The sequence below is a fragment of the Dictyostelium purpureum genome, assembly GCF_000190715.1.
Source record: "Dictyostelium purpureum unplaced genomic scaffold DICPUscaffold_330, whole genome shotgun sequence".
Lineage (NCBI taxonomy): Eukaryota > Evosea > Eumycetozoa > Dictyosteliales > Dictyosteliaceae > Dictyostelium > Dictyostelium purpureum.
In genome coordinates, this window is record NW_003519666.1 from 1 (window position 1) to 12589 (window position 12589).

The following is a 12589-nucleotide window of genomic DNA, read 5'->3' on the forward strand; positions in this document are numbered from 1 at the left end:
TAATTAAATTAAACTTATTTAATTTAAATTTATAACCAACCCCCATTATAAAATTGGGGGGGGGGGGTTTATTTTTTTTAAAAAATTTGGCTTAAATTTTATTTTGGGGAAAACAAATATTTCCAAAAAAAAATTATTATTATTATTATTATTTCTATTTTATATATATGGATAAAGTATAATTTAGTTTTAACTAAATTATGATTTTCTATTTTAATTATAACAATATAATGAAAATAAAAAATAGAAATTTTTTTTTTTTTTTTTTTTGATTTATTAATTATCTTTGGCTTTGTATTTATTATATAACAAGGGTATAAATTGAAAAGAAAATTATTACTATCTCCTTTGAATATGTTAAAGGCAAAACAAATAACATTAGAAAATGATGTATATGTAATAATTTAAAAAAAAAAGTGATGGAGATAATATGTAAAAAAAAAAAAAAAAAAAAAAAATTATTTTCTGAGGGGTAGATCGATGAATAAATTTAATGCTGATATAATACATATATAGTTTTATAAAAAAAAATAAAAATAAAAAAAAATGAGATATTTGTGTATTAACTTTTTCTTTATATTTTTAAAAACGCATCATTTTTATACATACATGCCTTAATAGTATTTAAAAAAAAAAACATTAACCAAAAACATATATATATTTGATGAAGTGAAATGAAATTAATTTATATTAAAAAAATGTTATGGTATAATTATTACATTTAAAAAAATAAAAAAATAAATTAAATATTATTAATTGAAATTACTTTATACATTTTTTTTATTAATAATAAAAAATAATATGCATATCATTAGTGGGTGGGAGTGTTAAAAGTGTGTGTGGGTGAAATATTATCATTTATTATTATTATTATTATTATTTTTATTTATACTATTACTCCATTTATTCTAACCACCCCCACTAAGGAAAAATTATTTAACTTGTAACTAAACTGCAAATTATGATCTGAGTACTGATAATAGCTCGAACCATGCACACACTGCAATTTAAAAAAAAAAATAAAAAAAAATTAATAATAAAAAATAAAAATAAAAAAATAAAATTTTTTATAAATTCAAAAAATTAAAAAAAAAAAGAAATAATGAATCATTTTTATTTCGTTCCTAAATTAATTAATAAACAAAAATAAGTAGTTGTTTTATTATTTATATTATAATAAAAAACTAATAAATAAATATATTTATTTAATTTATTTGTAAAGCAAATCATATGGACAAAGGGTTAATATAAATTGAAAATGATAATTTTTTAATAATTTAAGCACTTTTTTATTCTCATAATCGATGGAAATCTCTTGTTAAAGCTTAATGACAATTCAACTACTCTAAACCTGTATCTTTGGTATCAACTTCAAAACCTATACCCAAGTTGAAACCACGATTATTTACCCAGCTTCAAACCAAGAAACTTTATAAATATAAAAAACTCAAATAAAAAACAATTTATCGCATTACTATTATTATTATAGTATATCCTAAACCATCCGCCATAACCACTGTCAACAATACAATCGGTCTGCTATTATAAATGAAATAAGTGATGGTCTAAAAAAAATTAAATAAAACTATTAAAAAAATTTCAACCAAAACAATCAATTTTTTCTTTTTGTAGATCAAAAAAAAAAAAAAATGCATATTGAAATGATTGGTTTGAGGAATCTTAACACAAATTTCATTTTGTTTTTATAAATAATATATTACCCACCCAAAACAAAACAATTAAAAAAAAAACGACATAAATAAAAATAAATAAAACAGTTTATGTTATACATATCCAAAAACATCAACGTCTTTTGTTTTGTCATTAGAAATAAATAAATAAATTAAAAATAAATAAATAAATCAAATTAAAAAAATACTAAAAATATAAAAAAATAAAAATATAAATAAATAAATAAATAAAAATAAATAAAGAAATACACATTTTTCAATAAATTTTGTTAAAATCTAAACCTAAATACAAGTATATATATCTTCCCGGCGATAAATTTGTTTATTTTAATGGAATGAATCTACTTGAGTGAGTAGCACCAATACCTGGTCTACCGTGGTTGACTGATTTGTATGAAAGAGAGAACTCACCGGTGTAGTGACCGATCATTTCTGGCTTAACTTCAACTTGGTTGAAAACTTTACCGTTGTAGACACCAATAACTGAACCAATCATTTCTGGGACGATTAAAATGTTACGAGCGTGAGTTTTGACAACAGCTGGTTTTTCACCGACTTGGGTGACGGCAGCTTTGGCGGCTCTGCATTTCTTTAAGAAGTTAACGTGTTTGATTGGGGTTTCACGCTTTAACTTTCTACGGGCTCTACATCTGAATAATTCAGCTAATTTGTCTTCCTTTAAGTCAAGGAGGCTTTCTAAAGCAACCTTTATTTTAAATAAATTTTATGTTAATTTGTGTGTTTCGTTTTTTATTATTTTATTTAAGCTAAATAATCCACATCCACTAATAATCCAATAATATAACTAAACCTAAAAACATACACCGTTGTAACTGAATTTCTTGAAGGTTCTCTTCTTGATTTGTCTATAATAATAAAAAAGATAGATATTAGTCACAATCCATTATATGATAATAGATAATGAGGATTAAGAGAGATAATGATCATAACATGGTGGATAACCAAAGATTATGATGGATTATATACAGATAATCTCAATATCATATAAAAAAAGATATAGATAATTTCACATACTCTGACATTTTAACAATAGAAAATATGAAAAAGGAAGAAAAAAGAATCAATGTAAAAAATTTAGTTGATATGCTTCCGCGCAGTCTCAAAAAATTTTATTTTTTTTTAAAAAATTTTTTTTAATTTTTTTTTTTTTTAAAAAACGTTGGCTCATTAATTTTATACGTAAAATTTAAAAACACGAATGATTTTGTTTTTTGATTATCATTATTTTTTTTTATAAATTAAATTAATAAAATTTTGGGAAAATAATTATTAAGTTAAATTTAACTAAAAAAAAAAAAAAAATTAATTAAAATAAATAAATATTACCACCCACATTTTTAAAAATAATAAAAAAAATAAAAATATTTTTATTATTATATTATTATTATTTTATCACAATTATTTTAGATTTTTAAAATTTTAACTATTATTTTATTTGTTTAATTTATATTTATTTTTTTTATATTTAATCAAAAACATAATATAATTATTGTTTAACTTTTTATATTATATTTAAATATAAAAAAAATAAAATATTTTTTAATTTAAATTCGAAAAAAAAAAAACAAAATTTTTTTTTTTTAATAAATTCGGTTTTGGATAAAAAAATTATTTCAAAAAAAAGTAATAATTATTACTATTATTTTTATTGATTATGATATCTTTTACATTTTTATTTTTTTTTTTATTTTTTTTTTTTTTTATAAAACAAATTGGGTAATTTTTCTGGATAGTCTTAATAGGTTACAGCAAGAATTGATAAATTTGGTTTATCATTTCCACATAAAATGAAACCAAATGTGAATGAACTTTATATAAAAAAAGAAAAAAAGATGAATTAATATTTTGGTGTTTTATATATATATATATATATATATTTTTTTTTTTTTTCGTTTTTTTAATACATACGCATTTTTATTAATTGATGGTTGATAGTGTGGTAATGTTAATTCATTACCATTACCGCAACGTTCAGCATTCCACAAGTTATCAGCATGAAGTTTGAAAGATTCATCAATACCAATAAAGATTTGGGTAATGTCAAAGTCCAAGTAATTGGTGATGGTTACGTCATATTGATTATAAGTTTTGCCTTCAAATTGCCAAGTACCGATACATTTAGTGGTAAGAATGACTTCTTTACATTTTGGAATTTCAATACAGCTACAGACACCTCTTAATTTGAGACAGATACGACCTGGACCACATGGAACATTATTACAGCCATAATGATTAGCAGCAGCACAATAAAAGAATAAAATTAAAAAGATTAATGTTAAAAATTTCATTTTTTTTTTTTTTTTTTAAAAGAGTAGTTAGTAAACTTTTTTTATTTTTTTTTATTATATTATAAAAATATAATTGTTGAATTGATTAAAATTAAAAATTTTCAATCCTTTTTATACCTTTTTTTTTAAATATAAATTTGAAAAATAAAATAATTAAAATCATAAATATTAAATTACAAATTGGTTATATTTGGAATTCTAATAATATTAAAATTGTTTTTCTTTTTTGGATATTGTCATTGATTGTATTGATAGTATATTATTAAATCTTTAATCTATTTAAAAAAATTACGTTTGTTCATAATTATATTGTTTAGTAGTTATAATTGTTTATCTGAAATTGGGGGAAATTAAAAAAAACAAAAAAAAAAAACAAAAAAAATAAATAAATTGGGGGTAAAAAAATGATAGTTTTGAAAGTTGAGTGATGTTAAACATGGTTGTTTTTATTATTATAATAAAATTAACAGTCCAAAGTATATCAGTAATAAAAAGGAAATATGTAATTATGACAATTATTTTTATTATTTTTTTTTTATTTATTTTTTTATTATTTTTTTTATTATTTTTTTGCTAAATAAAGAAAATTAAAATTATTGTTATTTTTAATATTATGATTTAAATATAAATAGATATATAAATTTTTATTATAGTTTTTTTTTTATTTTATTTATTTATTTATTTATTATTTTTATTTTTTTAATTTTTCATTTATTTATTTATTTATTTATTTATTCGATTTAGTTGGTTTTAATAATGATTGTGAAGGTGGTTCAATTTTATTTTGTTGTGGTTGTGGTTGAGGTTTATTTGTTATAGTTGGTTTTAATTGTTTTTTTAAACCTTCAGCATTCATTTGTTGTAAAACTGATTGGGTAATTGATTTTCTTCTTTCTTTAAATAATTGACCTGATCTAATTTGTGATGATAAATCTTCAAGACCACCTTTTTCTGGATCTTCCATTTTAAGAGATTCTAATTCGGCTTTTCTAAGCATTGCTTGATATTCACGATGTGCCTTTTCTAAATCTTCAAGGAAATCACTGATGATGGTAAAGAATTGATCTGGTGGTGTAGCTTTTGGTTCACCGAAATAAGTTACAACTTCTTCATAGGCTTTGTTCATTTCATCGATATCTTTTTCAATTTTTTGATATTGAGGTTTAACAGATTTTTGGAACTCTACAATTTTATTGAGGAAAGCTTTATCGTTGGCGAAAAGTGGGTCATTTACAAATGGAACATATTCTCTTTCGATGAGGTCTAGTGATCTCTTAATTTCACTACTATCGGTTACAATATTGTTGAGACTACTTTCAGAGGCATGTTCTAAATGTACCAATTCACTGAGTGCACTCCAAAGTTCTGGTGAACGATCTTGAATGGTTTTTGAGAGGAAATGAAGTAATGAAAGTTTATTATCATTGCTTTTGGCATCTCTCATTTTAGTGAGAGTTTCAATTTTGAAACCAAATGCACCACCACGAGTAGTGCTACCATTGACATAGTTACCAATAGCCAAAATAAATTTGAGAATTTCGTGGAATTTTTTACTGTTTTTCAATTCCAAAGAGGCATTCTTGATGGCTTTAATATCTGGTACCAAATCTTCGACCAATGATTGATACTTTAAACGGAAAATGTGTGAACGAAGACGAATCTCTAATTTTGGTATATCCATAACAGTTAACATGTATTGTTCGGCTGGACCTAATGATGATGGGTCACCACCATACTCTTTAATGGCTTCAATATCTTCTTTGGATGGTACAAATTGAAGGAGATAGTTTGCACTTTCGAGTGGGAGTACTTTTTCATCCATATTGATTTGCATTTTCTTTAATTCAGTATTTGATAGTTTGAAATGTTGTAACATAATTGCACAATTATTTGCTTTCTTTCCATCGATAACAGTGATAACCACTTTTTTGGTGAGTACTTTGGTTTCAGTTTTGACTGGAGCTTTTGCACTAAATAAACTCTCTAATTCATTTTTATCTAATGCTTGTATAAATGCAGTTTCATCCAATTTATCCCAAAATGTACCTTGAACTTTAACACCGGGAATGGTAACCCAATTGAAGTTTCTCATTTTTACTGATGGTTTAATAATTGGTTTGGCTGGTTTATTTGATTTCATACCTGGTGGTGGGGGTGGTGGAGGAGCACCTGGTACACCTGGAGGTGGTGGGGGTGGAGGAGCACCTGGTACACCTGGAGGTGGTGGAGGTGGTGGAATACCAAAGTCAGGAACATTGATTGAAATACCACTATTATCTGTATTCATTGATGAAAGTTCACCAACAACTGGTGGTTCACCAGATGGACTTGGTGAAAGATTTGAAGATGGAGATAAACCACTGTTTGGTGATGATAAATAAAATTCTCCATTTGAATTTGGACTACCTAAAAATAATGATGGATTATTTTTTAATGTTTCAATTTCGATTCTTAATAATTGAATTTCTTTTCTTAATGTTTCCTCAATTTCACTATTACCTGTACCATTACCTGTACCTGTGCCTGTACCTGTACCACCACCAATACCACTTTTTATTTGTGCCATTAATTGAGCAATTAATTTATTTTTTTCTTCTCTTTCTGCTATCCATTTTTCAATATTTTGACCACCCTATAATTAAAAAATAATTTTTTTATTAGTATATCAATAAAAAACAATTTTTTTTTTTTTAAAATACATACAGTAAAAGAATTTAATTGTTTTAATAAATGTTCAATTGTTTTTTGTTTTTCTTCAATTTCTTTTTTTAAATTTACATTTTTTGAATGAGATGATAAATGTGGAGATGATGAGGGTGATTTAGATTTGGCAAAACCAAAGAGACCACCAGATTTTTTAACTTCAGGAAATGCTAATGATAAACTATTAATATCTAATTCTGGATGGGCTCGTAATTCCTCTTCTAATTGTGAAGCTAAATTATTATATAAATTCCAAACACGAAGACCTAAGCTTGAGGATGACATACGTTGGAAATGACCCATAAGATTTATTAATTCTTGTTGTGATGGTGTACCAGTTACTCTTGATGAAATTTGTGAAAATATATCTTCCATACTTAATTGATTACCTTGTGTTGAATTTAATTGTTCATCAGTTGATAATTCTTCTTCAAAAACATCCAATTGTGTTAATAAATTTTTTTCATCATTATATTCTGTTCTTAAATTCTATATAGATTTAAAAAAATAAATAAAATTAATATTAATCTATACATAAAATGATTATTTTATTATTATTATACTTACTTCAATATATTTTAAAATTTTTAAATTTAAAAATGCTTTTCTAATTTCTATACGTGAGGTTAAATCACTTGGTGATGAGATGATACAATTGATAAATGACATACAGGTAATTAAATATTCTAAATTATTTTCAGATTTTAAAGTTTGAACTAAATCGTGATATCTTCTTTCTTCTTTTTTAACTTCTTTATAATAAATCATACTTGTTAATACTGCACCATGACCTCTATTAGTGACTGCAATGGCAGCTAATAATTCTAAAATTAAAGTTCTGGCTTTAATTAATGGTGTATCTAAACCTAAAACCATAAGATTGGTAGCTTGTGGAAATGATGCAACATATTCCATACCAATTTTAATTTTCATTAATGCTGCAATACATCTTAAACATTCCCATTGTAAAATTGATAATTCTTTTCTCTTTTTACTATTTAAAAAAAATAAAAAATAAAAAAATTAATATAAATCATAATAAATTATATTTATATATTAATGTAAATTACCAACCTTTTACCTCTTTCAATTTTTTTTAAAATATTTAATATTGGTTGTACACCATCTAAATCTAAAAAACTTTGAATCCAGTCACGATCTGCAGTATTTAAATGAATACGTAAGGTTTTAATTACTTCAATTGAAATTGATTTTGTGTTGATTGAGCCAATAACTGCTTTGACATCAGAGAAGGATTCGATTGGACCTTTGTGTCTGATGGTTCTATAGATATCGGCTTTATGTTGTTCTATTAATGTCTTTTTGGATGAATCTGGTAACATTGACATTTGTCTTCTTTTTTCTGGATCTTCTATTGCTAATTTGTCTAATAACATTTCAAATTCTTTATCTAAATCCATTAAAATATCACCACTTGATGATCCTAATCCACTAGCATCTGATGACATCATCATATTGGCACTTAACCTAATGGAAGCATTTCTGCCAATTGTGCCACTTTCGCTAGTATTACTTTCTAAATCAAATGATGACATTTCTTTATTTTTTTTTTTTTCACTTTTATTATAAAATAATTATATTATTATTTTGAAAATAAATATATAGATTTTATTTTTAATTTAAAGTGTCAAATTTTATAAATATTGATATTTTTTAAAAAAAACTATTTTTATTATTAGGTACCCTTGTATTATCTATTATTATTAAATATTATTTTACTGTTAAATTTAAAAAATTATTATAAAATTTTAAAAAAAAAAAAAAAAAAAAAAAATTAAAAATTTAATTTAAAAAAAAATTAAAAAAAAATAAAATAAAAAAACTTAAAAAAAAAAAATAAAAAATATCTTTTTTTTTTTTATTTTTTTTCTTTGTGCAAAACCATATTTATCATAACCAAAACTATAAAAGTGTTTATCTCGATTAAAAAAAAAAAAAAAAGTGATTGTTTGAAAGGGGTGTAGTTATAATTTTATATGAAATATTTAATCAAACAATATTGAATTATTTAAATAAAATTACAAATTATTATTTCTTAAAATATAATTTATTTTTTATTTATTTTTTATTTTTTTTATAAAATAAATATATGTACATTAACGGTAATATGATCTTGGGTTTATATTTGGGGTATTGTATTGATTGTTTATGGGGGATGAGGATTTTTATCTAGATGGGTTTCTGCGCTATTAAAATTGTTTATTTGAGGTGGTACTATGCCATTTTGGGAAGCTGATAGGGATGACTTTATTTGAGTTTTATAGGATTTAAAATAATTTTGAAGTTCATTAGCATTTATTTGTATATCAAAACCTTGATTTTGTTCTGATTTTGGTTTTTTATGAACTTCTCCTTCATTTTCATTATTAATTAATAATATACTTCTACTATTTTTTTTAATTAAATTTATTTTATTAGGTTGTGGTGGGTGGTTATCAATTAACATAAGATGTTGCAGGTGTATTGGAGATATGTTTTTGTTTTCTATTATTTTGTTATTTATTATTTTATTGTTATTTAAATTTGAATAGAATGGTAATGTTATATTTTTAAAAGATTCAATTGATAATGTCGATTCTTTATAGTTTTTATTTATTTTAGTCCTATAGAATTCATAATAGGATCTAAACGTGAGGTACTCCATATAGTTGGAATTTACATCGAGATGGGATAAACTGGTATATAAGAAACTGTTTTTAGGAAAAAGGTTTATAATATTATCAAATTTCTTTTTTATTGTATCATTTGGATTGAATTCGAGGGAATCTATTTTTTTGAAATGATTTTCAAATAACCTTTTGACTTGATAGTTAAAATGTTCAATAATATCTTGTTGAATTATTTTAATTTTTTTATTATTTTCATATGGTTTTACGTCTATTTCACCAATTGATTCTATAGATTGGTTAAAATTTGGTTTTTTTGAATTTTTTAAAAATATCGCAAATTTTAAAAACAATAATTCGTGCTCTTCTTTTCTACTTTTGTCAAAGTGGTCCCACTGTTTTAAATTTTCTTTTGCAAAACTTTCATTGGGTGTAATGGCAGGTTCCGAAGTAGTCCATTTAACCAAACAAAATAGTCCTGGATTGTTTTTTAATAATGAGTCTCTATAATATAGAAAATTTTTATATTTTTCTTTTAAATAATCTCTATTTTTTTTCCCATCTTTATTAGTTGTATCTTTTTTTGTTACTATAGTACTTTTAACTATTTTGGTATTTGTGTTTGTGTTATTATTTTTATTTACAATGTTGTTATTTGAAACAGTGATGTCTGTGGTATTTTGAAAATATTGAAAAGTTTTTTTAATAATTTCTAATATTGATGTTTTTTGGTTTTTATCAAATGCCTCTAAATCATTTGAGATGTCTTGAAATAGTTTTTCCATTTTTATATGTAATATTGATATTTAATATTATTATTTTTTCAAATAATTTTAAATATAAATATATGTATGTATGTTTGATTGTTTTACTTGATGTGAGAATTGATGTGCTACAAAAAAGTATGGGTTTGTTTTTTTTTATTTATTTTTAATTTTTTTATTTTAAATAATTTTTTTAAATTAAATTAATTTTTTTAAAATTAATATAAAAATAAAATTTTATTTTTTAAAAAATTAATTTAATTTAAAAGTTTTTTTAGTTTTTATTTTTTTTAATAAAATCACAAATTACATATTAAAGGGGTGATGATGTGGATGATTTTAATTATTTTTAGCATACCACATAAAAAAAACATTAGACTGTCATATAAAAACAATCCCCAATAAAAAGTTAATTGGATACAAATGGTAAGTTCGGTTGTTATTTTTTTTTCGTCTCTGGATATAATTGGACATGAGGGGTTTATTTAATGGAAAGTATTTTTTTTAAATTTTTTATGTGGAATACCATTTTTTAATTTCGATTATAGCTCTGTCATAAAATAATGATCACAATAAGCCCTAATGTGCCAAATTATGCACAGATCATATCTGGATAAAAAAAGTTTTTTTTTTTTAATTATATTTTTTTTTAGGTATTATTTTCAATTTTAATAATAAAGGGTTAGGAAATATAGGGAATTAAAGCTAAGGAAAAAAAAAAAAAAAAAAAAAAAATTTCAAGAAAGTTATATTTGTTAGCTGAAAGAAATTAAAACAAATCTTTCTACTTTTTTTCATAATTAATTAAAAAAACTTTCTCTGTATGTTAATATATATAGTTTTTAAATTCAAAAAATAAAAAATAAAAAATAAAAAATAAAAAATAAAAAATAAAAAATAAAAAGTAAAAGATAATTTTTATAATCTTAAAAAAAAAAACAAATAATAATAATTTTATTGTAATACACATTTATTTAAATTATTGTTTTTGAGTAATATCACAAGTTTTATGAATAAAATATTTGTTTTGTAATGGTACAGTTTTTGTTTTATGAGGGTATCCATCCAGGTAAAAATGGAGTTATAATTATCATTTTAGGTGATGAATTTGTAGAGGATGATGGCGAGGACATATGAGATGATATGTATTTGAAATCATTTAGAGAGGGGGCCGAGAAGGAATCTTGTGAAGATGATAAGGATTCTTTTGAGTAGGAATTTGTAGAAACTATTGGAGAGGATGTTTGAGGTGATGAGTATCCAATGGCTATTGGAGAGGACATTGTTGAGGTATTTGGAGAGGATGAAGGAGAGGAATAGCTGATTGATAAGTTTGGTGATTGAATAGGTGAGGTATCTGGATATTTAGTTTTTTTTTTTGGTTGGTTATTTTTTAAATCTATGTAATGTTTATTATTATTATTAGTATTGCTCTCAATACTATTGTTTATATCATTATCTATACTAATGTCTATTTTATTATAGAAAGGTAAAATAATATATATATAATTATCAATTGAGTATTGACCTTGTTTATATTCTTTACTAATTTTAAATCTAAAATAATCATAATGTAGTCTAAAAGTAAGATATCTTAAATCGATTTGTTCTGGATCTTGATTTCTATTTTCATAAATTTGTTTTAAACTACTATACATAAAGCTATTATTTGGAAATATTGTCAATATTTTTTTAAATTGTTGTTTTAGATTATCATTTGGGTTAAAATTAAGTTGTTTGGTTTTTTTATAAAAATGATTTTCAAATAGCTTTTTAACTTGATAGTTGAAATGTTCTATAATGTGAAATTGAATTTTATGAATTTCTTGATCATTTTCATATGGTTCCACATTGATATCTTCGATTGTTTCTAGTGAATAGTTTGGATTTTGTTCTTTTAATAATATTGCAAATTTAAAAACCAATATTCTATATTGAACCTGTCTATTTAAATCAAATATTTCCCAATCATTTAAATTATCTTTTCCAAAACTTTCATTTGGTATCTTTTTTATTTCGGTGGTCCATCTGATCAAGCTATATAGTCCTGGGTATTTAATTAAAAATAAATTCCTAATGTCCAAAAAATTTTTAAAACTATCAAATAAAAAATTTTTATTTTTAACATAATCGAATTTACATTTCATTAAAGTATTTATATTTAAATTATGATTATTTTTGTTATTGTTTTTATTTTTACCTAGAGTAATATTGTAACAATCATCATTTCTACTATTACTACAACTATTATTATTATTATTTATAATCAAGATTTTATTATTATTATTTTGAAGTTTATCAATTGTTTTTTTTATAATTTCTAAAATTTCATTTTTTTGAGTATCATCAAACGATTTTAAATTATTGGATTCTATATCTTTAAGAAATATATCCATATTGTATTATTGAAATTATTTTATTTTTTTTTTTTGTTTTTATTTTTTTATTTGTTAAAAATATTTTTAATAACAAAATAAAAAAAAAAAAAACTACAA

The 12589-nt window shown here is 22.6% G+C and overlaps 5 protein-coding genes across 5 annotated transcripts; all 5 read right to left on the reverse strand.

Annotated features, from left to right (window-relative positions):
• Positions 1-1955: 1955 nt before the first annotated feature.
• Positions 1956-2750, reverse strand: DICPUDRAFT_50299 (40S ribosomal protein S15). The gene is made up of 3 exons (XM_003292217.1): positions 2727-2750; positions 2515-2557; positions 1956-2397 (listed from the first exon to the last, which is right to left on the reverse strand). The coding sequence occupies exons 1-3, from the start codon at positions 2732-2734 to the stop codon at positions 2014-2016; spliced, it is 435 nt and encodes a 144-aa protein (XP_003292265.1). The 5' UTR covers positions 2735-2750; the 3' UTR covers positions 1956-2013.
• Positions 2751-3447: 697 nt separating this feature from the next.
• DICPUDRAFT_156962 (uncharacterized protein) lies at positions 3448-4000 on the reverse strand (the record flags this gene model as incomplete). Its single annotated transcript, XM_003292218.1, has 2 exons — positions 3448-3520; positions 3621-4000. 2 exons carry the CDS (start codon positions 3998-4000, stop codon positions 3448-3450), a joined length of 453 nt encoding a protein of 150 aa, XP_003292266.1.
• Positions 4001-4727: 727 nt separating this feature from the next.
• Positions 4728-8259, reverse strand: DICPUDRAFT_156963 (uncharacterized protein; the record flags this gene model as incomplete). Its single annotated transcript, XM_003292219.1, has 4 exons — positions 4728-6632; positions 6704-7192; positions 7271-7697; positions 7778-8259. The coding sequence occupies 4 exons, from the start codon at positions 8257-8259 to the stop codon at positions 4728-4730; spliced, it is 3303 nt and encodes a 1100-aa protein (XP_003292267.1).
• Positions 8260-8870: 611 nt separating this feature from the next.
• DICPUDRAFT_82880 (uncharacterized protein) lies at positions 8871-10115 on the reverse strand (the record flags this gene model as incomplete). The annotated part of the gene is made up of 1 exon (XM_003292220.1): positions 8871-10115. The coding sequence occupies one exon, from the start codon at positions 10113-10115 to the stop codon at positions 8871-8873; it is 1245 nt and encodes a 414-aa protein (XP_003292268.1).
• A 1028-nt stretch (positions 10116-11143) lies between these two features.
• On the reverse strand, positions 11144-12490 carry DICPUDRAFT_156965 (uncharacterized protein; the record flags this gene model as incomplete). The annotated part of the gene is made up of 1 exon (XM_003292221.1): positions 11144-12490. One exon carries the CDS (start codon positions 12488-12490, stop codon positions 11144-11146), a length of 1347 nt encoding a protein of 448 aa, XP_003292269.1.
• Positions 12491-12589: the final 99 nt, after the last annotated feature.

Coding starts and splice junctions, on each gene's coding strand:
- DICPUDRAFT_50299 (XM_003292217.1), bottom strand. Junction 2,398..2,514: donor AGAAATTCAGTTACAACGGT/GTATGTTTTTAG, acceptor TTTAAAATAAAG/GTTGCTTTAGAAAGCCTCCT.